We start from the raw sequence: 27,975 nt of genomic DNA, 5'->3' as shown, positions 1-27,975 counted from the left end.
GAGGAAGGGAAAGAGATATAGAGGATGTAGGGGAGGACGATTACAACAAAAAAGAAAAAAGTCAAAGGAACATATAAAAGATAAGGGAATCTTTAATTTGTCTTCTAAAGAATTAACAATAGCAGAGAAAAAACTATTAAATAAAGGACTAAAATATGCTCCCGCAAAAAAACCCAATTTATTTGGACTGTTTGTGGATTTAAACAGGTTCACTAGGAACCTATGTCGAAAACGTTATTTTGCTAGTAAAAAATTAAAAAAGATACCTGGAGATCAGGACTTAATGCCTATATTTTTAGATGAAGAAGATAAGGGTGCAATAAATATTTTGGAGGAGTTAAGATTAGAGAGTGCGACCGGGGGGACTGTCCAGTTGTTTAATATAGATAAAACTCAGGAAAATGATAAAAATAAAAAAATTTTTAAAAAGAAATCAGATTTCTACCCTCTACAGTTCAAGGGTCCCTCCATAGAGGGCTTCTATAATGTAACTATGGAGGATTTTAGGAAATTATGTGAGACTGCAGAGAAAGAACCTTTAAGAGATAATCTATCTTATGATGAACGAAAAGCCCTGAAGAATTTAATAGCTGACGAAAATCTTACCATCAAAATGGCAGATAAAGGAGGTGGGGTAGTATTGCAAGATACAGCAGACTACATTAAAGAGGCAAATAGACAATTGAATAATACCCTCTTTTATAAGGTCTTGCCTTCTAATCCCACGGAAAGATTTCAAGGTGAGCTAAAGATCATGTTGGATGAAGCATTGGACAGGGGGGCAATATCCAGGGACACTTGGCAATTTTTGTTTACACCATATCCCATCACTCCGGTTTATTATCATTTGCCCAAATTGCACAAGTCACTAACTTCACCCCCGGGGCGTCCAATAATTTCAGGTATAGGATCAATCACTTCTAATTTGTCGCACTTTGTGGATGCTCACCTCCAGGACTATGTTGTACAATTAAAATCATATATTAAGGATACCACGCAATTTCTAAATATGGTAAAAACTATCAGGTGGAAAAACTCATATAAATTCCTTACATGTGATGTAGAATCTCTATACTCTAATATACCACATGAGAAAGGATTAGAAGTCATAGCCGATGTCTTGAAAAAAGATGAATCGGTTGATGACTATCTGAAGGCCCTGGTGGTGACATCCATAAAATTCATATTGGAGCACAATTATTTTACGTTCAATCACAAATATTATTTACAGACACGGGGGACCGCCATGGGGACTAGGTTCGCCCCGAGTTATGCTAACCTCTATATGGGGGCCCTTGAAAAGGAACTCATTTGGGGGGCAGACCTCGGGGGGAGCCTGGTCCTCTATGGCAGGTATATAGATGATTTATTCTTTATTTGGGATGGGGATCTAAATTCTGTTACATCATTTGTATCACATCTGAACACGAACACTTATGGATTAAAATTTACTCACACATGCGATCCTCACCATATCACATTCCTGGATATTGCCCTACTGTCTGATGGCGAGAACATCCATACAGAGACTTACTTTAAATCGGTAGATACTAACAACTTTTTGAAATATAGCAGCAGCCACCTTAAAGCCTGGCGAGATAACATCCCAAAGAGTCAATTTCTAAGAGTGAAGAGAAATTGCTCAAGGGATTATAGATATCAAGAACAGGTAATGAAAGTACATTCCTCCTTTGAACAACAGGGTTACCCAGATTATATCCTTCAGAAAGCACTTAAGGACGTAGAAAAACAAGATAGGAATAATCTTCTCACAAAAAAATCGCGCAAAAAGCAACAACATCAAAATGTGTACAAGGGAGATATCTATAAAGAAAAATGTATATTTGTAACACAATATAATACACATGCCACTAAGATAAAACAAATAATAAAGAAAAACACCCCACTCTTGTTGATAGATCCTCTGTTGGAACCTGTAATAGGTAAAAATATTAGAACAGTATATAAAAAATCAGAGACACTACAGATAAAATTAGCACCTAGTATGTTTAATCCTGATAAAAAGAAAAATAAAAAAAATAAAAAAATTCATAGGAACAACGAGTTATTGGGGACACTGAATACTAATTCTCTAGACGAATTACGGGAGAAACCCAGGGGATTCTTCAGGTGTGCCAGGACCAGGTGTCTTACTTGCTCGAATGTCAACTTGCGCAGTAAGACATTTGGATCTAGGGTAACGGGAGAATCCTTTGAGATAGAGGGCTTCCTAAATTGTGAATCTACATATGTAGTCTATCTTATTGAGTGTGGCTGTGGATACCAATACGTAGGTCGTACCATTAGAAAATTAAAAACACGATTCCTTGAACACAGACGGAATATTATGAATAAAAGCAATACACATAGCGTCTCTAGGCATACGAATTATTGTCAGCAGGGGAATATTTCTAATATTCGTTTAAAAGCTCTTGAACAGGTCGGTCAAACAGAAAGGGGAGGCGACAGATTCAATGCTCTATGCAGGAGAGAAGCATATTGGATCTTTCGCTTAAAGACTTTAGAACCACAGGGTCTGAATGAAAATATAGAACTTAACAACATGTAACATGAGGGGTTAATAAATCCCCCCCTCTCCCCTTTCTTCTTCACTTTTTCTTCATTTCTTCTTCTCTCCCTTTTTCTAGTTATATTCCTTATGTGATGTATATTCCTTAGAATTCTGGGAACACATACATTAGGATAAATAATTTCATCAGTAAGAACTACCATCCGCAATATAGCCCTTATATTGCATACTTTAGACATTGATGTTTCAAAATTGATTCTATATGTAAAACAATAAAATAAAGTCGTTAGATATGGCAAAACATCTCTGGATATAATATATACCTGTAGTATAATATTATTAAGTTAGTGTAAAATTCTTGCCTAGAGCGAGACAAAGAGATCTCTATATATTTCTTTTCCACAGGTTTACATATATGAATATATTATATCTCTCCTGCTCTCTTCCTCCGTCTCTTCCTCCCTTCTCTCTCTTCTTATGACTCCATATTTATATGTATATTGCTCTATATAGAAGAATCCTATCGGAAAAATATATATTCTATTTTATTATGGAGTTTCAGTATTCTGAGCATTTTTTATGTGTCTGTTTATATTAATATTATGTGTTTACTTCTCCCTATATATGGGTCTATATTTTAGATACTAAACTAATAAAAAAGAATTATCTATTTTATTAACCAACTAGGTTAAAAATTACATATATCTTTCTCCAATTAGTGTTCCATATATACACATAATGAAATAAATAAATAAAAAAGATAATAGAATATTCATTATTGAATCTAATTAGGTATATACGTATATACATAATTGAATGCTATTTGCACATTAGAACATCTCATTGTGGTCATGAGTGATAATAATAATAAATTTTTATGTATATGTTTATATTTATTTTTATACTAATTCTGTCTTTTTAAAAAGAGGAAATCTAATCGTATCTTATATATACATAATAGTGGTTTAGTTAATTGGATATGGCTGGTAAAATCAGGGTATCCCTGAGAAGGACGATACAGATGCTATTAATAACGATCTTAATTGCAACCAATGAGGAATATCCCTGAGGGGGATAAATAGTGACCGCACATCTAGACCTCTAAAAACCTCTGAAGAAACCGCCACCCACAAAAGGCGGAGAAACGCGTCAGGTGACCCTAACGACGTCAAGTGGAACGCAGCTGGAGCGCATCGTAAGCCGGAAGCTTTGCACAACCCGGAAGCCGCGACACGCGGCCAAGCGCTCCCAGCTACACGCAGGCAGCGTGTCACCGCCTCAGCCAGATAGGAAACTTTCCAGCTATACAGTGCCTCAACCCAATCGTGGACACCAATACCGCCGCAGAGTGGAGGGTAAGCAGTGCCCCTATGAGTGCCACGACGGGTTACTAAGTGGTTATGTAAATCTCTCAATATTACATTATATGGAATAAACTGGCACAGAAATATCACCAGAAGAAAGTTTCACTATCTTAAAAGGACTGTGTTGACATATATACCCAGGGACATTTCTGTCTATCTAACCAAACTAATTATTAACATCAATATAACAAAATCCCTGGAGGGATTAACAGTTACTAACAACCAGGACTGTATACTGGGACTGATTACTGGTCCAACTAACTAACCAGCTAACCAATTAAGCATGCATGCTTTAAATTAATTATAAGTCCAATTGGCTAATGCGGGGGTATCTATTGAATTTCATGCAGTGATTATAAGTATGATACTAATTATTCTGCGATTTCCAGCATGATGTTTTTATATCTATGAATGTTTATTTAGTTTGCTGTTCTTTTAATAAAAATATATTTTATTTACCAAATCAGCAGCCTAATTAACCACTTTTGAATATTTGTGCGCTCATACGTTTTAAATTTGTGTATAGGGACAGTTCCCTTTGTTCAGGAGGACTTCCAGATCCTCCTTGTGTGAGCTGCAATTACTATTTAAATTTGATAGTACAAACTTAGCGCCTAATATATATTATTTATAGTGATTAGTAAAACACTACCATACTTAACAAAATGAATCCCGGCCGGATCAGTGAGATTATATGAAGTCTGTACAGTGTTAAAAATCCCCCCAAAAATTGTGTGGGGTCCCCCGTCCTAAGTATAACCAGCCTCGGGCTCTTTGAGCCGGTCCTGGTTGTAAAAATAAAAGGGGAAAATGAATAGGGTCCCCCCATATTTAAACAACCAGCATTGGGCTCTGCACCTGGTCCTGGTGCAAAAAATATGGGGGACAAAAGACGTAGGGGTCCCCCGTATTTTTTAAACTAGCACCGGGCTCCACTAGCCAGAGAGATAATGCCACAGCTGGGGGGCACTTTTATGTCGGCCCATGCAGCCGTGGCATTATCCCCCCAACTTGTCACCCCTGGACAGGGTACCCTGGAGGAATGGGGACCCCTTAAATCAAGGGGGCCCCCCCTCCAGCCACCCAAGGACCAGGGGTGAAGCGCGAGGCTGTCCCCCCCCATCCGTGGGCGGTGGATGGGAAGCTGATAGCCATAGTGTAAAAATAAAGAATATTGTTTTTTGTAGAAGAACTACAAGTCCCAGAAAGCCTCCCCCGCAAGCTGGTACTTGGAGAACCACAAGTACCAGCATGCGGGAGAATAACGGGCCCGCTGGTACCTGTAGTTCTACTACAAAAAAAATACCCCCAAAAAAACACAAGACACGCACCGTGATAGTATAACTTTCATTTACATACATGCACACTTACACACATACATACTTACCTATGTTGACACGGAGCCCCTCGGTCCTCTTCTCCAGTAGAATCCACGGGGTACCTGTAAATAAAAAATATACTTACAAACAATCCTGTGTAGATTGGTCCTCTTCTTTAAGTTTGTAATCCAGGGACTTGTTAAAATAAAAAAACGAACAACCCGAACCACGAACTGAAAGGGGTCCCATGTTTGCACATGGAACCCCTTTCCCCGACTGGCGGGACCCCCCGTGACTGCTGTCAGTGAAGGTCCTGCCAGCCAATCAGGGAGCGCCACGTCATGGCATTCTCCTGATTGGCTGTGCGCTCCTGCACTGTCAATCATGAGGAGCGCACTGGTTACAATGTAGTGTAGCGGCGCTCCATTGTAACCAATGATGGGAACTTTGCAGTCTGCGGTTAACTGCGAATTAATTGGGGTCACTCACAAGAGCACACAGCAGACTGTGATGGGGATGTGTCGAGGGGGACGGCATCACTTGCTAAGGGGGTGCAGCTGATGATTGAGGCCATGCAGGATGTGTTAAATATTTCTGACACACCTCCTGAGCAGGTTGAGGAGGCTTTTTTCACAGACAGTAAGAAAGCCCCTCTCACCTTCCCTGCTTCTAAGTAATGAAATGCTATATTTGAAAAAGCCTGGGAAAACCCAGAAAAAAAATTCCAGATCCCTAAAAGGGTTATGGTTGCTTTTCCCTTCCCGGAGGAAGATAGAAAAAAATGGGAGTCCCCGCCTTTAGTTGACGCCTCTGTTTCCAGGCTGTCAAAACAGGTGGTATTGCCTGTCCCGGGATCTACCGTGTTGAAAACAGCTTCAGGGGCGATACTGCAGCCTACTATTGCCTGTGCATGGATTTCAAAAGCAATAGCAAAGTGGTCAATCACTCTGCAGGAGGACTTGACTACGATGGATAAAGGTGACGTTGATTTGTTCTTACGTAACATACAGGATTCTGCAGGGTTTCTGGTGGAATCCATGAAGGATCTGGGTTCCATGGCTGTGGAAATCTCATCCATGTCCGTCTCGGCTCGCAGGGGTCTCTGGCTGCGTCAATGGTCTGCGGACGCGGAATCCAGGAAAGGTGTGGAGAACCTACCCTATACAGGTCAGGCTCTGTTTGGGAAAGCGCAGGATGCGTGGATTGCCACGGCTACCGCGGGTAAGTCTACTTTTCTCCCCTCAGCTGCATCGGCTACGAAGAAGCCTTTTACTCCCAACACATCACAGTCCTTTCGGCCCGCTAGGACTAGAAAGAACAAGCCCTCTCACACCTTCTTTAGAGGTGGTCGTGCCAAATCCAAAAAGCCTGCTCCCGCAGGTTCCCAGGACCAGAAGCCTGCTTCTGGTGCCTCAGAGTCCTCAGCATGACGGTGGACCGCACAGCCTGGAGGTAGGTCAGGTGGGAGCGAGACTCTGGCATTTCAACCACGTCTGGGTGTCGTCCGGCCTGGATCCCTGGATACAGGATATTGTGTCCCGGGGGTACAGGCTGGAGTTTCAAACTCTCCCACCTCACTAATTCTTCAAATCAGGCTTGCCGGCTTTGCAGGCAGACAGGGCTATTCTACTGGACGCTATCCGAAAATTGGTAGTGTCGGTGGTCATTGTTCTAGTTCCACCTCTTCAGTTTAACAAAGGTTACTATTCAAACCTTTTTGTGGTACCGAAGCCGGATGGTTCGGTCAGGCCAATTCTGAACTTGAAATCTTTGAACCCTTATCTCAGGGACTTCAAATTCAAAATGGAGTCTCTGAGAGCGGTTATCTCAGGACTGACGGAGGGGGAGTTCCTAGTGTCCCTGGATATCAAGGATGCGTACCTCCACATTCCCATTTGGTCGCCGCATCAGGCTTACCTCAGGTTTGCACTGTTTGATGATCATTATCAGTTTCAGGCACTGCCATTTGGTCTCTCCACGGCACCGAGGGTCTTCACCAAGGTGATGGCAGAGATGATGGTTCTCCTCCACAAGCAGAGAGTGAACATAATTCCATATCTGGACGATCTGCTGATCAAGGCATCATCCAGGGAGAAGTTGTTAAGATCCATTGCTCTCACAACGTATTTTCTCAGGGAGCACAGTTGGATTCTGAACATTCCAAAGTCTCATCTAGAGCTGACAAGGAGGCTGTCTTTCCTGGGGATGATCCTCGACACAGCGGTGCAGAGGGTGTTTCTACTGGTGGAGAAAGCGTTGGTGATACAAACAATGGTCTGGAATGTCTTGAAGCCTGCCCGGGTATCGGTTCATCAGTGCATCCGCCTTCTGGGGAAGATGGTTGCCTCCTACGAGGCTCTCCAGTATGGAAGGTTTCATGCTCGGTCCTTTCAACTGGATCTCTTGAACCAGTGGTTGGGATCTCACCTACATATGCACCAGAGGATACGTCTGTCACCGAAAGCAAGGATTTCACTCCTCTGGTGGTTGCAACTACCTCACCTTCTGGAGGGCCAAAGGTTCGGAGTTCAGGACTGGATCCTTCTAACCACGGATGCAAGTCTAAGAGGTTGGGGAGCAGTTGCTCATGGGGAAACCTTCCAAGGAAGGTGGTCAAGTCAGGAATCCCTTCTTCCGATAAACATCCTGGTGCTAAGAGTCGTATACAACGGCCTTCTTCAAGTAGCACACCTCCTGCAGGATCGGGCTGTTCAGGTGCAGTCGGACAACGTGACAACAGTGACCCAGATAAACCGACAAGGTGGAACGAAGAGTAGGGCTGCGATGTCAGAGGTGACAAGAATCCTCCTCTGGGCAGAAAGGCACGCTGTAGCGATGTCAGCAATCTTCATTCCGGGAGTAGACAACTGGGAAGCAGACTTCCTCAGCAGACACGATCTCCATCCAGGAGAGTGGGGCCTCCACCCGGAGGTGTTCGATGAGGTAACCGGTTGGTGGGGGGTTCCACACATAGACATGATGGTCTCCCGCCTCAACAAGAAACTGCGGAGGTACTGCTCCAGGTCAAGAGACCCACAGGCAGTGGCGGTGGATGCACTAATAACACCGTTGGTGTACACGTCAGTGTATGTGTTCCCTCCACTTCCTCTCATTCCAAAAGTTCTACAACTTGTAAAAAGAGCAAGGGTTCTGGCAATCCTCATTGCTCCGGACTGGCCAAGGAGGGCTTGGTACGCGGATCTGCTGGATCTACTGCTGGAAGATCCAAGGCCTCTACCTCTTCGGGAGGATTTTCTACAGCAGGGGCCGTTCGCTTATCAATACTTACCACAGCTATGTTTGATGGCATGGCGGTTGAGCACCAGATCTTAGCTCGGAAAGGTATTCCGAGCGAGGTTATTCCTACCCTGATACAGGCTAGGAAGGGGGTAACGTCTAAACATTACCATCGAATTAGGAAAAAGTATGTGTCTTGGTGTGAATCCAAGAAATTTCCTGTGGTGGAGTTTCAACTTGGACGATTTCTCCTTTTCCTGCAAGCAGTATATGGGCCTGAGATTGGGCTCCATCAAGGTCCAGATTTCAGCCTTATCCATTTTCTTCCCTGAGGTTCAGACTTTTTTGAAAGGGGTTCTGCACATCCAGCCTCCCTTTGTGGCGCCAACAGCACCCTGGGATCTTGATGTGGTGTTGCAGTTCCTGCAATCGGATTGGTTTGAGCCTCTACAGGAGGCTGAAATCAAGTTTCTCACGTGGAAGGCTGTAACTTTGTTGGCCTTGGCTTCTGCTTGACGTGTGTCGGAATTGGGGGCTTTGTCCTGTAAAAGTCCCTATCTGGTCTTCCATGAAGATAGGGCGGAACTCAGGACTCGTCAAAAGTTCCTTCCTAAGGTGGTGTCGGCTTTTTATATCAACCAACCCATTGTGGTGCCAGTGGCTACTGACTCCTCAATTGCTTCAAAGGACTTGGATGTTGTGAGGGCTTTGAAGATTTATATGAAGAAGATGGCACGTCACAGAAAATTGGACTCTCTGTTTGTCCTCTATGATCCCAAGAAAATTGGGTGTCCTGCTTCTCAGCAGTCGATTTCTCGCTGGATCAGGTTCACCATCCAGCATGCATATTCTACGGCAGGATTGCCGTGTCCAAAATCTGTTAAGGCCCACTCTACTCGTAAGGTGGGATCTTCCTGGGCGGCTGCCTGGGGTGTCTCGGCTTTACAGCTTTGCCGAGCAGCTACTTGGTAAGGATCGAAGACGTTTGCTAAGTTTTACAAGTTCGATACTTTGGCCTCTGATGACCTCAAGTTTGGTCATGCAGTTCTGCAGGAGCCTGCACACTCTCCCTCCCATTCTGGGAGCTTTGGTACATCCCCATGCTACTAATGTGGACCCCAGGATCCTCTAGGACGTAAGAGAAAATAGGATTTGAATTACCTACCGGTAAATCCTTTTCTTGTAGTCCGTAGAGGATGCTGGGCGCCCGCCCAGCGCTTCTTTATCCTGCAGTGGTTATTTGGTTCAGTACTGCCTGGTTCCTAGGTAAGTTCTGCGTTCTTTACTGTTTCAGTACTGTTTCAGCTGTTGCTGAGTTTTCCGGCATGTTGGCCGGATTTGCCTTGTGTGAGCTGGTATGAATCTCGCCACTATCTGTGTATTTTCTTCTCTCGAAGTATGTTGTCTCCTCGGGCACAGTTTCTAGACTGAGTCTGGTGGGAGGGGCATAGAGGGAGGAGCCAGCCCACACTGTTAAACTCTTATTGTGCCAATGGCTCCTGGTGGACCCGTCTATACCCGATGGTACTAATATGGACCCCAGCATCCTCTACGGACTACGAGAAAAGGATTTACCGGTAGTTAATTAAAATCCTATTTTTTTACCGCAAATTCGCACATTTTCCAAAAATCGCAAATGTAATAGCTTGCGATTTCATTAAAAATTGTAAGTTTGAACATATACTGTACCAAAAATCGCAAGTGAAAAATCGCATCCAGGTGTTTTCCTATTGAAAACAATGAAAATCGTAAATGTAATAGGATGCAATTTTTTTTCACTTGCAGACAAAACCTTAACAAAAATCTCCAGAAAAATAGACCAGGTTTAGACTTGCAATTTTTGGAGAAGCATACACAGATCAGTGAGATCCGTGCATGCTTCTGGCTGTAACGGTAAAGAAAGTGTTAAAATATTTTAAAAAAACGACGTGCAGGTCCCCCCCAAAAGCATAACCAGCCTCGTGCTCTTTGAGCTGGTCCTGGATGCAAAAATACAGGGAAAAACTTGATTGGAGATTCCCTAGCGGGCCCATTATTTACCCACATGCTGGTACTTGTGGTTCTCCAAGTACCAGCAAGCGGGGGAGGCTTGCTGGGACTTGTACTTCCACAACAAAGGACAATATTCTTTATTTTTACACAATTTTGTCTACCAGCCCCCCATCCACCGCCCATGGATGGGGGGGACAGACTCGAGCTTCACCCCTGGCCCTTGGGTGCCTGGAGGGGGGGACCCCTTTATTTAAGAGGTCCCCACTCCCCCAGGGAACCCTGGCCAGGGGTGACTAGTTGGGAGGAGTGAGGCTTTGGCCGCAGGTACCTATATAAAAGTGTCCCCAGGCTGCGGCATCAGCGCCCTGGCTAGTGGAGCCCGATGCTGGTTTCAAAAATACGGGGGACCCCTACTTTTTTTTTTTTCCACATTTTTGGAGCCAGGACCGGTCCAAGAGTCTGGTGCTGGTTGTTTAAATAAGGGGAACCCCCAATCAATTTATTCCCTGTATTTTTGCAACCTGGACCTTCTCAAAGAGCCCGAGGCTGGTTATGCTTTTGGGGGAAACCTGCACGTCGGGTTTTTTTCACATTTTTAACACTTTCTTTACTTTTACAGACAGAAGCATGCACGGATCTCACTGATCTGTGCATGCTTCTGACTAAGTAATAAAAACATGACCTAAAATCCACATGTTTTTATTACTAAAAATCGCACATTTCCTTTACTAAAAACCGCAACTAATCACATGCGAATTCTGCTTTAACCTTAATATTCTCACCCTATTACATTTGCGATCTTTAGTAAAAAAAAAACGCAAATTACAAACGTGTGATTTGGTGCGATTTTTTTGACACCTAAAGAATCGCACCCTGTTACATCTAGCCTATGGTGTCTATCTATTGACTGTCTAACTAAACACTGTCTATCTATCATCCGGATACCCTTCAATATACTGGTATAACCTGTTATGTTTTTCACATAGGTGAACATGGTGAAAAATGGGTGGTGCCTAATAAAGGTGATGAGGAAATTGCAGGGAGTCCCAGCTTGGGTGAACACCGCAAGATGGAAGTCATAATAGAGGAGTCCTATGAGTTCAAGGTGAGGTGGATGGGAAAAGTGGTAAAGGGATGATAAAAGGCATAAAGGTAAAACCTAAATATGTTATGTAGTCTATATTGTCAATTTCCACGTATCACCATGCTCTAAGCTCTGTCTCTGATGCCTACCATTGCTATTCCACATCATTCATGTGTCTTGTGCTGTGTGTTCCTCATGTTCTCACCTTCTTACATGGCTCTCTTATTCTTCAGTCTGAATTTCTATGCCGTCACTATCTTACATTTCCCACTGTTGTCAACATAATCTTCCGTGTCCTATCTTACACAGACCGTCACTATGCCCTCATCATGCCTTGTTATTATGACTTATTTGCCCATGCTATCAACATGATCACATGTAACTTTTGGGTCAGGGGTCAACATGTCCTCCTCTGATTTTTACATAGAGCACGGTAGACAAGCTGATTAAAAAGGCAAACTTGGCTCTGGTTGTTGGGAGCAGCAGTTGGAGAGAACAGTTTGTGAGCGCAGTCACTGTCAGCGCAGGTGAGCATGTCGCACACTATGTACACCTTCATTCTCTGCACGTTCCTGTCAATGCCAGCTGTCTAAAGCTTTCCCTATAACACAGCCAGCATTTGTACATAGTCCTAAGCTTACTCCAGCACACCAGAAGCCATTGCACTGATGCACACTTAGGGGGTCATTCCGAGTTGATGGTAGCTGTGCTAAATTTAGCACAGCTATGATCAGGCACTCAGATATGCGGGGAGACGCCCAGCACAGTGCTAGTCCGCCCCGCATGTCAGTACCGCCTCCCCCCCCCCCCTCTTGCAGAAGTGCAAAAGCATCGCACAGTGGTGATGCTCTTACATTTCAGGAGTAGCTCCCGGCCAGCGCAGCTCCTGCGGCTGGCCAGGAGAACCTCTTTGCTGCCTCGGTCGCAGCGGCTGCATGTGATGTCACACAGGCGCCGCGGCCCGCCCCCCCAACGGTTCGGCCATGCCTGCATTGGCCGGACGGGGCCCCCTAAAACGGCGGCTTATCGCCGCCGTCCAGCCCCCTCCCGCCCATCGACCGCCTCTGCCTGTCAATCAGGCAGAGGCGATCGCTAGGCAACAACGGCCTTTGGCCATCTGGCATGCGCCGGCGCACTGCGGCGCCAGTGCATGCGTAGTACTGACCCGATCGCACCGCTGCGATAAACTGCAGCATGCGATCAGGTCAGAATGACCCCCCTAGTTACATGATACACACTAACTGCCAGTATGCTCACTACTCTTTGCACAATTAATTAGCACACAAGCTTTTTCACATTTCTCTCACCTCCACCCAACTAACACTGCTTCCCCCTGTCCTTCCACTATTTCCTTCCCTTCCTGCCGGCATGCTACCCACTCACTATACCCTTTTCTTTTCTCTACCCTGTCTCCCTCCCTCTTCCCCTCTACCAAATTCTCTCTATTCCCTTTCTATTGCTCTTCCTTCCTATTTCTCTTTTTTCCCCTTGCCTTTCCTCCTTCCTCGTCCTCTTTCCCCTTTTCTGCCTCATTCTGGCACCGCCCTGCCCCTCTCCCTTTCTGCATGTTCCACCCTGGGCAGGAGATGATGATGATGAGGAGAGCAGTGAGGAAGGGCTACCCAGTTGCTGTGACTACATCATGCATTTCCTGACCGTCTTCTGGAAGGTTCTCTTTGCCTTCGTGCCCCCCACTGAATACTGGGGGGGCTGGGCCTGCTTTCTGGTCTCCATCTGCATCATTGGGATCCTCACTGCTGTCACTGGTGACCTGGCTGCGCACTTTGGCTGCACTGTTGGCCTCAAAGACTCCGTCACTGCTGTGGTCTTTGTTGCTTTGGGTACATCTGTACCAGGTATGGACTGCTACAACTTGTAGGTGATATTATTTCTGTATGTTGGTGGGAATAATGGGTAGTAAAGGGTTGATCAGATAATTGATTAAATAGTTTCATACTTGGCAACATGTTACTAATACCCTGAGGGATCACTAAGGGCAGACACAGGTGAGAGGTGTGGGGCAGGGACGTGCAGTCAGGGGAGGCAGGGGAGGCAGTGCCTCCCCTGTCATAATGCTTCAAATAATACAAAGAAGATACTTATAACACATATTCTGTGTTATATATATCTTCTTTGCATTTTCCTAATAATTGTTGCCCTGAAACTGCAGCAAAATCGGAGTGGAGGCAGCGAAGAGGGCTGCCTCCCACTGACAATAGTAAACTGCTGAAGCGGGGGGGCGGGGCCAAGCCACGGGCAGCAAAAAAGCCCATTGAAAAAAATGAAGAAGAGAGGCAGCTGTACATGTGCCTCATTGGTATGACTGTGCCTTCTGCTCACACTAAAGCACGCCCCCTGCCAGTCACTGGACAGCAGATCCATCACTGCTTCTGAGGAAACGGTCAGTGAGTAAAGAAACGCCAGCATACTGTGACTATTGCAGAAGCCACCACAGCACACTGACTGCTGCAGCCGGGCAGTGAAGGATTCCCGGCATATTTATGTTCTCAGCTGATCTGCATGACCCCTATCTGGAGCCTCGAGGCTGCTAACGTAACATCCCGGGACACAGCAGAGCTGTGTACACATGGACACCAAAGGTTAGCAGACAGGGGCCATTAATCATCTGTCACTCTGCACTTTTACACTGGAGACAGCAATACAGGGTGAGTTATCCTCAGCACTGTAACATACCCTCCAACATTTTACACTGAAAAATCGGTACAAACCCGAAAAAGGGGCGTGACCGCGGGTAAAGGGGGCGTGGCCACGCCCCTTTTCCTATACTTTCAATGGAAGTTTGAAGAGCCAAAAATCGGTACAGACCATGAAAAAAGGTACTGTACCTATTAAAAAGGTACAGTTGGAGGGTATGCTGTAACTCTTTGATTACACACACAGGGTAGTGTTTCTCCCTTCTTACTGCACTATGGGGGTTATTCAGAGATGGATGCAGATCTTGCTTCCCTCAGCAAAATCTGCGTCCATCTACTCAAATGCTAGGGGCAGCCCAGCACAGGGCAAGGCCACCTGGCATGTGTGTGTGCCTGACTCTTGATGTGTCCGAATTGATTTGAGGTTGACCCCTGCCAGAGCCATTTTTCTTTTTGGAGCAGCTATGTCAGCGCCATAACTACGTGTGTGCCTGGCACACAGCGCAGTCGCCCTGGGGGCGCAACGACCAGCGGCTTGTAATGAGTCAAATTGACTCATTACAAGCCGCCTCTGCTGTGTGCGCCGCGCTGGAGAAGCCGGGGAGCAGAGCAGCAGCGCCGGAGGCAGGGGAGGAGGAGGAGGGAGGGGGACTGGAGCTGCAGCAGCGCTATGTCATCGGTAGTGGCGCCGCTGCAGCAGTCCCCTCTCCTTACGCATTGGCTGCCCGATGCTGCTGTGAATGCTGGGATGTGCTTCCCTCATCCCAGCATTCACAGCGGCGTCTGCCAGCTAATGCAGAAGGAGAGGGGACTGCTGCAGCGGCGCTTCTACCACTTACATAGTGCTGCTGTGGCTCCAGTCCCCCTCCCTCCTCCTTCTCCCCTGCCCGGGATCTGCCAGCACGAAGAGCCTGACTGCCAGCGGGGAGAGATGGTAAATATCTATCTATTTATCTCTCTCTCTCTCTCTATCTATTCTATCTGCTGCAATGTGTAAAAAGGGGACGCTGTCTGCGTAATGTGTAAAAAGGGGACGCTGCCTGCCATCATGTGTAAAAAGGCACGCTGTCTGCCGCAATGTGTAAAAGGGGCTCTACCTGGTGTAATGGCGCTACTGTGCAGCGTAATTTGAATAATGGAGACTACTGTGCACCGTAGTATGAATTGGTATATTGTGGCCACGCTCCTTCCTCGTGAAGCCACGCCCATATATATTTTTTGCGCGCCTGTGGTGCGCACTGCCCCTATCTTGCATAGGAGGGGGGGCACCTTGCCATTTCTTGCACACAGTGCTAAAATGCCCCTAGTTACGGCACTGAGCTATGTATGACGTCACACAGCTGCTCCAAAAATGCTCCTCACAAGCCTCCATTTTGCCCGCCATGCTCTCGCAACGTCATGTTGCCTCCCTCCCCAATGGCCACTGCTGTCAATCTCCTTGAGGCCGCATCCTGCTATAAGGTGTAGGGTCACGTAAGCACACTGCTGCCAGTGTGCATGCGCAGACCCTCTGAATGCAGCCTCTGCATAGATGCGCGGCTGCGTTCGGGTCTGAATAGACCCCAATATATTGTGTCTTTAAATCTGTTTTTATCATCCATCAAAAAGGTCTGCATCGGACCTGATTGTTCAACTGTGTCATTGTGCAGTAACGTTTCAACCATTAGAAAGCACTGGGATTTATACTTGAACGAATTCCTGCTTATATTAACTGCTTTACAGTTATGTATATTTCGAACAAGAAATCTGTGGCAACGTGTGAGGCCTGCGTTATATTGTGGGTTTAGTCACACAAGCAAAACTCTAAAGATGGCACCCCCTCTTTCACCCCCATGTGTGCCTCCCCAGCCACTGACCTCACCGCACGTCACTGGTGTGGGGGCACTGTGCCGTGAATAGTCCTCGTGGTGCACCGCCTCGGATTGCACAGGGGATAAGTCCACAGTGATGCATTCTGTACAAATCCTGTCTTCAGGCCTCCAGACTTCCCACTTCACTGGAGAAATGAATGTATTTGAGAGGCTTGTTTACTCTCTTGGGACTCTGTGAATTTCAAGAGTCTCCCAGACATTCCAGGAGAATAGGTTTGCTATTCTACATACATTTAGTAGCACCTAATCATCTTGCACCTGTCAGCATTATATCAAAACATTTCCAGCTGGTACCTACCAGGCCTTTGTGAAATAGTTTGTGCCTGTTCACATAGATGCTGTGATCTATTTTCCTTGTGCATTACCTTATACAACGGAGAAGCTGAAGGAGGATTTTGCTGCATGGATTTTGTTAATTTTTCTATGTTTAGTTACTTCTATACATTAAAGTACTTCTCACAAAGGCTAAATACATCATCTTGTGAGCAGGCCATGAGACTATGGGGCTAATTCAGACCTGATCCCTAGGCTGCGTTTTCGTACAGCCGGCGATCAGGTCTAAACTGCGCATGCATATGCACCGCAATGTGCAGGCGCGTTTTACAGGTGCAAAGCGGATCGCCACTCAGCAATGGGTTTGTGCGAGGGATCCATTCGCATAGGCGTTCGCAAGGAGATTGACAGGAAGAAGGCGTTTGTGGGTGGCAACTGACCGTTTTCTGGGAGTGGTTGGAAAAACGCAGGCGTGTCCAAGCATTTGCAGGGAGGGTTCCTGACGTCAATTCCGGTCCCGGATAGGCTGATGTGATCGCAGCGGCTGAGTAAGTCCTGGGCTGTGCAGAGACTGCACAAGATCTGTTTGTACAGCTCTGCTACACATGCAATCGCACACTTGCACAGCTAAAATTCACTCCCCCTGTAGGCGGCGACTATCTGATCGCAGCAGTGCAAAAATCGCTGCCCAGCGATCATGTCTGAATTAGCCCCTATGAGGTTAAGGTAATGTATAAAAATTAGTTTGCAAATAATTAAGCAACACATCTGCAGACTGCCTGGTTTCATTAGGGCTCTTGTGAGCTCAATTATTTTATGTGACAGGTGAGGTTTTAGGGTCCTATTCCCTGCTCAGGTGCCAGTAGAAAAGAATTACTGAAACATGTGTTTGATGCGATATATATGCAGTGATACTGTGGAGATGACTGCATCATCTGATACAGCAGACTCAGAGATGCACTTAAAGTAGCTGTATTGACGGGCATCCATGGAAGCTAGAATTCCTAATTTATGGCCCCCATACATCACTGCCCGCTATGTCCTAATTCCTCAACCCGCCGGGAGTGGACCACCGATCCACCAACCAGATCCATCAGCCAGCGATGATCAGTGATCCGTCAGGGGATCAGAGAAATTAAACATGTTAAAAATCCCTAATTTCCTGATCACAAATGATTTTTAAACATCTTTAATACTCCCAATCTCCAGACATATCTGTTGGGAAATCGGGGCAATGCCGCAATAAGGGGTTCATTTGCTAAGCCTTGAATGGAGATAAAATGGAGTAGATAAAGGGGTTTATTCATGAAGCAGTGAAACCATTGGCTAAACAGACCAGTAGAGAAGTTGCCCATGGCAACGAATCGCCATTTCGCTTACATTTTGTAAAACGTACTTGATAAAGGCTTCTTACAAATCTGCTTGGTTGCCTTGGGCAACTTCTCCACTGGTACTTTTCTCCCATCTTTTTGCTGCTTCATGAATAGACCCCATAGTACCAGCCAACTAGCTCCTAACTGACATTTTTCAAACTCAGGGGCCGATGTATTAAGCCTGAAGAAGTGATAAAGTGAAAGGTGATAACGCACCAGCCAGTCAGCTTCAAACTCATTTTTTCAAACTCAAGCCCAGATTTATCAATCCTTGGAGAATGATAAATAGCATGGTGATAAAGTACCAACCAATCAGCTCCTAACATACATGTCACCGGCTGTGTTTGAAAAATTACAGTTAGGAGCTGATTGGCTGGTACTTTATCTCCGTGCAATTTATATCTCTCCAAGTCTTGATAAATCTGGCCATAAGGGGGTCATTCCGAGTTGATCACACGCTGCAACTTTTTGCAGCCTGTGCGATCAGATAGTTGCCGCCTATGGGGGAGTGTATTTTAGCTGTGCAAGTGTGCGAACGCATGTGCAGGGGAGCTGTACAAAAACATTTTGTGCAGCTTCTGAGTAGCTCTGAACTTACTCAGCCACTGCGATCACTTCAGCCTGTCAGGTCCTGGAATTGATGTCAGACACCCGCCCTGCAAACGCCTGGACACGCCTGCGTTTTTCTCTGCATTCCCAGAAAAAGGTCATTTGCCATCCCGGAACGCCTTCCTGCTGTCAGTCACCTTGTGGTTGCCGGTGCGATAGAAATCTTCATTAGAAAAATCACTGTCTGACGTTCCCCGTCACCGGCCAGCAACGCGCCTGCGCATTGCGGTCGCAGTGCATGCGCATTCTGTACCCGATCGCATGACTGTGAAAAACTGCAGCGTGCGATCGGGTCGGAATGACCCCCTAAGTTTGTAACTTGACAGTAAGGAGATGATTGGCTGGTGCTTTATCACCTTCCACTTTATCACTTCTTCAGGCCTAATACATCTGCCCCTCAGCCTGTGACATGACAGTTAGGAGCTGATTGTCTGGTACTTTATCTCAGTCCACTTTATCTCCATCCAAGGCTAAGTATATAGACCCCTTAATCTCAGATGTAAGGGGAGTAAAGTAAGATTCTGTATGGCTAATGTGGGGGTTCATGTATCTGTAAGTGGAAAGTTGTGCCACCCATTGATTTTGAACCAGCCCTCGCAACCATCATCTTTAGCATTGCCACTTCAGCCCCATGCTACGTGCAAGAAACTCACTTCCCTCTACACGACAGATCATTCTGAATTCTGTATGACTCAGAATAGACGGAGATATGCAAAAATGTATACATTTGTATCTATGCGTGTGCTGTATGCAAAAACTTGTCATTTGCTCCAGAGATCCGTCTGACATACAGATGTGTCCACTTACATCTTGCCTCCATGCAGGTTATACTCCCTGTAGTCACTATATGCCATGGCGTAAGTTGGTAGCGTCAAGCGTCTTTTCGGGCAACTTTTTCCAAAAAATGTGTCTTATTCACAAGTTGATGCAAAATAGTATGCACAAGCAGCTTTTTCTGATTAAAATTATATGCGGCATGTCAATATTCTGTGTGCGAACAGGGCTATATCTGCATGCAAAATACTACGCTATAGTGTTTTCCTAGAAAACACTGTAGCATAACAATTCATATGCAAATACAGTCACGGTCGCTCACAAAATATAGGCATGCCACATATAATTTTAATCAGCAAAATGCTTGTGCATACTATTCGCATAATTTTTTCAGCAAAAAAAAGACACCTGACACTAATGGAATTGCGTGGGACCTGTCAGATCACTCACACCAGGAATCTACCATTACATGGCGTATTGTGGAGGATAATCAGACCCAGACTGATCAATTACATTTATTTGCTGTTTCTGCAGGCTACAGGTGATTGAGACAGACTTGGAGCATCACCATTTCTAAAGTATATAGAGGATATAACCAGATTACAGATTTATGATAAAGCAGCCATCCCATGACATTTTTGAGTTACCATAAATCACTGTGGCAGGCCATAAGAAGCAGCTTAGTAATCATATTTTTCCTTGGTTTGTTTCTTTAGACTGATATTAATTATTGAAAATTCTGCAGTATCATGTGACTACCATGGAAACCACAGTCACATGGCACATGATGTATTGAGCGGAGAAGCTTTGACATGTTCATCTTAGCCTTGTTTTCACTGTCACATCTCCCCTCTCTCCCTCAGGATAAGTTGTGTCATCATGGCATAATGGTGTGAATTGCTATGGGGGTGGTTCCGTAATGATGTCATTCCCAGCACCACACCTTTCACCTGGGCCTCCACCTCTCAGAGGGTACTATAACAAAGTAGATTGTAGACATTTATATTGATATTGCAGCATCACTTTTAAACTCCTGTATATACAAGACAATAGGTAATCACATGAACAAATATTTATTTTATTTAAAAAAAAAATCTTACATTAATCACTAAAACCTCTTGGGCACAATGGGGCTGATGCAAACAGCATGGGTCTCTCCGAAAATGCCGCTACAAGCAGTTGGCCATGACAAGGTGGTCTGGGGCCACTGTAGCAGGGAAGCCTGCAGCATGGGGTTCCCCTGTCACAATGTCCACCAGCCCCAGCTTGTTCACGGTGGGGCTGTATTCCGTAGGGGAATCAAGCCTGCAACAAAATATGTCAGCTCCCTTATGAAACAACCCTGTACTGAAGCACTAGAGCTCATCACACGCCCCTGATTTAGGAGGTTTGTGGTATACAAATCATTCAAAATTAGATACCAGTGGGTTTTTCTTTAGAGTGTGAACTACAAGTACAAGCAAGCCTATCATGCCTAAAATGTTTGTGTATGCTGGCTTTTGTAGAACTACAAGTACCAGCATGCCTGCTGGGACCTCTAGTTTACCTGTATAAAAGGATGGTGGTCATTAGGTCGAAATTAGCTAGGTCGACATACATTGGGTCGACCACGTTTGGTCTTCATGGTCATTAGGTCGACATGTACTAGGTCGACATGAGTTTTTCCCAATTTTTAAATTTTTTTGACCTTTTTCATACTTCCACGCGGACTACAATTGGGAACGGTAACCTGTACCTAGCACAGCAGTAGCGGAGCGAGGCACCGTGCCTTCGCTCGCCATGCAAGGGGACATGGTGCACTAATTGGGGTTCCCGGTCACTTTATGAAGAAAACGACACCAAAAAAAGTTTAAAAAAAACATGTCGACCCTTTTCCATGTCGACCTAATGACCATGTTGACTTAATGACAATGTTGACCTAGTGATCATGTCGACCGAACGGGTCGACTCAATGTATGTCGGCCTAACTCATGTCGATCTAATGAACCACACCCGTATAAAACCAGTGGAAAATAAAGGACACTGGTAAAAAAATTAAATTAAATTAAACAATCACTCCCATCTCTGGGAGTCTGAGAGGGTCTGATTCTGAAGCATATGCAACTGCTTTCCGCTTTTATATACCCCCGTGACCAGGTTTGGACTGGGGGGAAACCACCGATGGGCCCCACTGCCTGAGGGCCCACTCTTTCCTCTAGGGATCAGGTTCCAGACTGTGCACTTGCATTATACATGGTAGATATGTTGCATTACACTGCACTAGACTATTGTGCATTTCAAGCCTCTCTGGAGGCTGCCACACCACCTTTGTAAACTGGCCACACCCCTAAGTATGGGCCCCTATCATTGCTTTCCCCAAGTGGGCCCTTCATACCCCAGTCCGACACTGCCCGTGACATTCTATCTACTTACATCTGCTAATATGGGAATCCGCTGAAGTACTGTATGCAGAAAATCCATACAACTTTAAGTGGAGCCTATCCCACCCGCCCGTTATCCATCTACAGATGCAGCTGTCATCATTAGTTTCTGAGCTTGCTAGGTGCAAAAGATCCCTCAGGAACAGATGACCTATCTCCATCCGAATGCTATGATAACGCATGGAAGTTGAGTTGCCCGCCCAAAACGACACTTCCACAAAATGTCACTGTTCCTTGCAATCACATGGTTGCTGCCCAGTTACCACCAAGCAATGCCCATTTCATGGACACTGTGGCACACCAAAAGCACAGCATATCAATCTATTCACAGTAGAGATCTCCGTCAGTGTAAGTCGGATCCGGCACAGTCGCCGATTTCTTTCTTTAGCAGATGCGTATTATGCTGAATTTGGCACGGCCCCTGTTTTTCCACTGGCATACAACTCAGAATCAGCCACAGAGACTCTTTAAACTGATCTAGATCCAGAAGGTCCTCTTCTGTCTTCAAGGCTTGCAATCCAATGATTAAACATAAATAAACATGGTTGAGAAAAATATGTCACATTTTGTTAATCGGGAATTACGGGAGAAGTTCCAAAAATGAGTGTAGAATAAGAAGGCTTGTAGAGGTGGTGGATTTATTTGTACAAAGAGCATATAACAATATAGTTACGTTTAAAAAGGTCAGTGAGTCGCCTAAATAAGCTTTAATAATACAGATTCAAATATCAAAATATTACAGGATAACATTTGTAAGTAAATTAACGCATAAATCTAAATGTATTACAAACAGGTCATCTATAAACATAGTACAGGTACTGGCCAATTCTAAAAGAAAACATTATGGGCCAGATGCGGGCCTGCAGGACAGTGGGGAGCCTGACTGGGCCCAGGTTCTTTTAAGGGTGTGTGGTCTAATCACAGGCGGCGTGGTCATGCACTCTTAGAAAAAAATGCAGAAAAAATTGCACATTAAGTGCCTTCCTGGCCACACTGCAGACCAGCACGTGCTGGGCTGAGGAGAAGAGCTGCAGCTGCTGCTATTAGGTAAGGAAGTGGGGGACAGGGCCCCCACTGGGCTCCTCAATCAGACCTGGGCCCGGTAATTCGTACCCTCTCTCTCCCCTCCTCGGTGCCACTACAGGCGTGTTGCTGAATTGACGCACAGCCGCTCACAAAGGAGGCCATGGTCAGACAGTGAAACTGGCTATTGCAAGTTTCCATGGTGTGACTAAATACGCACAATGAAGGACATGCACTGTCTTCATAAGCTCCAAGTGCACGTCACTTGTTTCAAAATCAGATGTGGCATTAGCCTAAAGATGCAGTTGAGCCTGCGACCAAAGTCACACCCACTGCGACGTCTGCATCCATCCCTGAAACACACCCGAAATGTAGTGCATTTATTCTCATAGAAAAGAGCTCCTAATTGCAGACATATGTGGGGTAAAGCTGATGTGAGTGAGACCATTGTACATAAATGTTTATTCACTCTACAATACCGGACACATCCCTGTAGTAATTGCACTCATTGGAATAGTATTAGAAGTGCATTTGTTTCATGAGCAAATCAGTACCCTTAAAAGTATATGCTACATGTCAAAGTAAAGTTATTTATTTCATGAAAAGCCTATGTGAATAAGGATATCACTTGTAAAAGTCCAGTTATTTTTAATAGAAGACACACAAGAAAATTGCGGGTGACCAGCTGCATCCAGGACATGACCTGTTCAAACTGCTACCATCGGGCAGGCGCTACAGGACCACCCCAGCCAAGTCTACTAGGGACTCAATAAGCTTCTTTTCCGAAGCGGTCCACCAGTTGGCACAAAGACTAGCATGCTCAAACAAGTAAACTGATAAAGTAACACTACTCTGTGCCTGCGAAATTCTGTATGTTGTGTGTTATATGATATGCTGTATGATGATATGCTATATGTCCCGTCCCCCCTCTCATGTTGTTACTCAGCTGCTGCAATGTAAACTGGAAGCAAATTCCTGGTATACGCAAGTATACCTGCCCAATAAAGCTGATTCTGATAATATGTCTCTGTTGCACTGCCAGGTAATATAAGATGTTAGGTCGCCCCCTAGTGGAAGTTATTTTACAACATTATTGTTAAAAAGAGGCATTTTGGATTGATGAGATTATGGCCCTCATTTAGATGTGGGTGGAGGTGCTATTGCTGCTGCTTACCTAGAAGCGGCAGTGATACCATTAATATGGCAATGCAGCAGAAGACGTCAAGCCTCCTGCAGCATTACTAATCCGGGCTGTGTCCTAGGAGGCAGTATCGCATTATCTTCAAAACCATCAGCCGGCTGCGTGACCCATGTGGTCTGCCAAGCTGGTCGCCACAAGTCCTACACAGGAAATCTCCATCCTCTGACCAAGATCATGGCCTCTTCCCTCCCCTGCAATGCCGGCTTTGTAAGAAACGAGCCTGCCCCGTCCTCCAACAAACTGACAGTCTGATGCCGTCCGGCAAATGATGTTGCAGACCTGTAATGCACATGTGCACTACGGGTCCAGCGCATGCATCAGTACTTTGCAGCATGCACCGCAGATACATTGGGATCTGAATGAGGGTCGTTGTGCCCAAGAGGGTGGAATGATGAATTGTTTTTAAAGTGATGTTGTAATACTGGTATAAATGTCTACACATGTGTATGTATACTATTCGTACCAGTGTCTGGTAGTTGATACCCTGTGTCCATATTATTAGAAATATTTCTGGTGATTATTTAATTAATTCAATAATAATAAGCAGTGTACTGTACATGGACGATTTGCAAAGCAATCATCAATACTGGGCACCTTCAACTACACAGAAGTGCCTTACTTTCAGTTGTGTTAATGAGATAATAGACCCATTCGCAATTGTGATTGGAACATCACATAATGTTGTATTTGCCAAAGGGACTTTGATCCCGAAACATTATAAAATATTCTTGCATTTTAATGCAGTGCAGTAAAAGGAAGAAGTTTCTTTGTAGCCAGATTCCTTATTATGCTAGCCTTTTCTGTGTATATATTCATAAACTTATATGTGCTAAACGCTGATCAACCCGGGGACTAAGCCCCACGGTAACAACTTGATTCGTTCTCTTTGGAATTATGATAATTCTCTCCCTGGAATTATGATAAATCTCTCCCATAATGTGTTACTGACAATGGCCCTCATTCAGTTATCAGAAGCAGATTCTGCTAAACGTCTGCTACTGAAAAAAATCTCATGCTGCGGTCCCCATTTTTAACGCAGGCAGCGCAACCACCGGGATTACATGGCTGTGTATCAGGTCCACTAGCATCATGTCTTACCCCGCAGCAGCCACGTGTGACCTCACGTGGCAGTCCCTAAAACGGTTCATACACGCCTGCGTTGTCCAGACCACTCCCCTCTAATGCCTCGTTGATGACCGCCGCTGTTATCTTTCCGGGATGCGATCATTATATGAATGGCTGGGCACGCGCTGCGTATGCGCTGATGTCCAAAAAGTGCCTGTGCATCTTCTCTATTTTACGACTAGTGCTGAATCAGGGCCACTGTGCATATAAAAATCATGATAAACTGGTTATTATTTTATTGCAATGTATTTACTTCACTGTATATTTTTTTTGTCCCCTCAGACACATTTGCCAGCAAAGTGGCAGCCGTTCAGGACCCTCATGCCGATGCCTCCATTGGTAACGTGACAGGTAGCAATGCCGTCAATGTCTTCCTGGGCCTAGGAGTGGCGTGGAGCATTGCTTCTATTTATTGGGCAGGGAAGGGCCAGAGCTTCCATGTGGCCCCGGGAAGCCTGGCTTTTTCTGTCACCCTTTTTACAGGTCTGTCTATTGTCTGCCTCTGTGTTCTCCTTTACCGCAGACGTCCTTCAATTGGTGGAGAACTTGGAGGTCCACGAATTCCGAAAATGTTGACTTCTCTTTTTTTCCTTGGGCTGTGGCTGGTGTACATCTTACTGGCCTCACTGGAAGCTTATTGTCACATCCCTGGCTTTTAAATATTTTGTTGTCCTACGGAAAATTAATTTGGCTGGGCATAAATTAAATTTGTCTTCCCCAGATACTTTTATTGGTTAATATACAACTTTTTAACTTTCCATGGGACCCAACAAATTGCACAAATGGGACAACTATTAGACAAGGGTAGTAGCCTTGGACAACATATAATTGCTCTCCACAATGTTATCTTCCCAGGTTCATTCTCATTCTGGGGCAATTATATGGATTGCAGAAACAAGGACAACATGAAAAGTATTTGTCCTGCGTTTGGGCATTTCATTATTACATATCTATGGAGAGCACTGTTATATCCGAGGTTTTTTTTTTTTTGGACAAATCTTACTGTTCTATATTGGGATTGTTATGACTCTATTAGGCAATAAATAACAGCTACATTGATGGAGTCCGACTCTCTCAGCCAGAAATGTTTCTCCGCTGCCAGGTGCAGTTGATGAGGGATATTCCTTCTACAGGAATCAGAACTTCCTGGCTTTACGTTTCCTGAGGCTACTGAAGTGACACAAACTGACAAAACAGAACAACCATATTCAGGGCTTCCACTGACCACTCTGGCCAAAATGGGGTCTTCCTTTGTAAGGAACGGCAATGGCATTGGGGAAAAGTGGTGATAGATAATAGGGCAAGTCTTATTCTGGGCCACAAACAAGATCCCCAATATAATAGATGGCATAGGACTTGGTGTCTTGCAATGCCAGACAGTAGAGGTCTACTAGACTTAAAATTCAAGTTGCTTCAAATCAAAGCGCTGTCATCAACATTCACAAAACTCATGCTAGATATTAGTAACAAATGATACTTGATGTATAGGGGATGTTTTTTTCCTATGTTTACAAAACTTCTGGTTTTAGGTCTTTTGTTGGAAGTTATTTAGGTCTTGATCTAGATCTAGATCTCTAATGAAAACTTCCAGCTAAATAAAATCTGGATTGTTGTTAGAATCTAGAAATAGCGAAATACAGTATATTTGTGAATGTTAGTTGGTGCTCTTTTATATTTGACATTCTTGTATTTTAAGTTGCATTGTCAATTCAAAGCAAAAACTAGTTATGGGCATTGGTAGAGAGAGAGAATTATGCTTGTACTATGGGAAATATGAAGAGGGGATGGACTCATTATACAGAGGGATATAGAGGCCTATAATACTTAGAGAAATGAGTGGGTGTAGCAGACACTGACTGAATGCACATTGAAAGAGAGAAGGTGGCAAAGATATCATGGGATTATTTTTGGCACTGTGTCTTTAAGATTGTTTCCTTGTGAGTTACCTGCACGTAAACTCACTGTATATTCTTTATAAATAATGTGTGTGCGTGTTTGGAGCAGTGTAATGTACATACAACATTTGTGTGACGTCTATTGATGCTGTGTAGCGTGTGTCATTAATCTGGGGTACTGTGTTTGAATTTTTAGTTTGTTGCTTGTGAAGGGTAGAATAAAGATACACACTTAAAGACGTATGTAGGATTGTGGAGAGTGTGGTATCTTTGTGGTGACATGTTGAGGTGTAACATTACAGGACATACTTGCTACCAGCGTGTGGCCTGTGGCATTGTCTGACGTGGTTTGTGTACATACTACATATGTGTGTTAAGCTCTTTAAAAATGAATGTACATTTCCTGTTTCTATTCACGAAACGCTAACACTTGCTGGTGAAATTGTGGTGGTGTCAACAGGAGAGGTCTGGCACATTAAAGAGCTATAGTTCCACATGGCTCTCAAGGGTCAACTACAGATTTGAAGGGAAGCTGGTCAGTTACTAAAGACGATGATCCCTACTTTTCTCTTTGGTATGTTTTCCGTTACCAGACTTTGGTAATATAGAACTTTATTTTTATAACTGTTTAAATGTCTTCTTAAATATGGCAGCTCAGATTTTACATTTAAAGCAACAAATCTTTAGGGACTGTTAAAAGCTGTTATATTAAAATGAGACACCTTTACCTGAAGCCTCAATGGGGTAATCAGTATTACCTTTCAGTATTGTGTGAGTGCCTTGTTCCTGTACCTGGTGCATGTCAGTATGTTGTGCACTGTGTAACATAACAGTTTGAAAGGTTTATTTCCAAAATTGAAAAAGTACAAGTATATAAAAGACTAAGGGGAACATTTACTAAGCAGTGATAAGAGCGGAGAAGTGAACCAGTGGAGAAATTTCCCCATCAACCAATCAGCAGCTCTGTATCATTTTATAGTATGCAAATTATAGATGTTACTTCAGTGCTGATTGGTTGCCATGGGCAACTTCTCCACTGGCTCACTTCTCCGCTCTTATCACTGCTTAGTAAATGTACCCCTAAGGGGCAGATGTATTAAGCCTGGAGAAGTGATGAAGAAGTGACAAGTGGAAGGTGATAACGCACCAGCCAATCAGCTCCTGTCATTTTTCAAACCTGTAATAATTGGCTGGTGCGTTATCATATCACCTTCCACTTATCACTGCTGTG

The 27,975-nt window shown here is 44.6% G+C and overlaps 1 protein-coding gene across 3 annotated transcripts in view; it reads left to right on the top strand.

Annotated features, from left to right (window-relative positions):
• LOC134969185 (sodium/calcium exchanger 1-like) overlaps nucleotides 1–27,666 on the top strand; it is a 287,158-nt gene extending 259,492 nt beyond the window's left edge. For 2 of the 3 annotated variants that reach the window (XM_063944962.1, XM_063944964.1), the window contains exons 4-7: nucleotides 11,429–11,547; nucleotides 11,954–12,053; nucleotides 13,110–13,382; nucleotides 25,132–27,666. In XM_063944962.1, coding sequence (XP_063801032.1) covers nucleotides 11,429–11,547; nucleotides 11,954–12,053; nucleotides 13,110–13,382; nucleotides 25,132–25,508 — 869 coding nt within the window. In that variant the 3' untranslated portion in view covers nucleotides 25,509–27,666. The remainder of the gene's footprint in view (nucleotides 1–11,428; nucleotides 11,548–11,953; nucleotides 12,054–13,109; nucleotides 13,383–25,131) is intronic. The other variant, XM_063944963.1, reaches the window with a different exon arrangement.
• Nucleotides 27,667–27,975: the final 309 nt, after the last annotated feature.

This window comes from Pseudophryne corroboree, chromosome 11, assembly GCF_028390025.1.
Source record: "Pseudophryne corroboree isolate aPseCor3 chromosome 11, aPseCor3.hap2, whole genome shotgun sequence".
In the NCBI taxonomy this organism is placed as follows: domain Eukaryota; kingdom Metazoa; phylum Chordata; class Amphibia; order Anura; family Myobatrachidae; genus Pseudophryne; species Pseudophryne corroboree.
The sequence above is the reverse complement of the archived record's forward strand: the minus strand, read 5'-3'. Positions and strand labels throughout refer to the sequence as shown.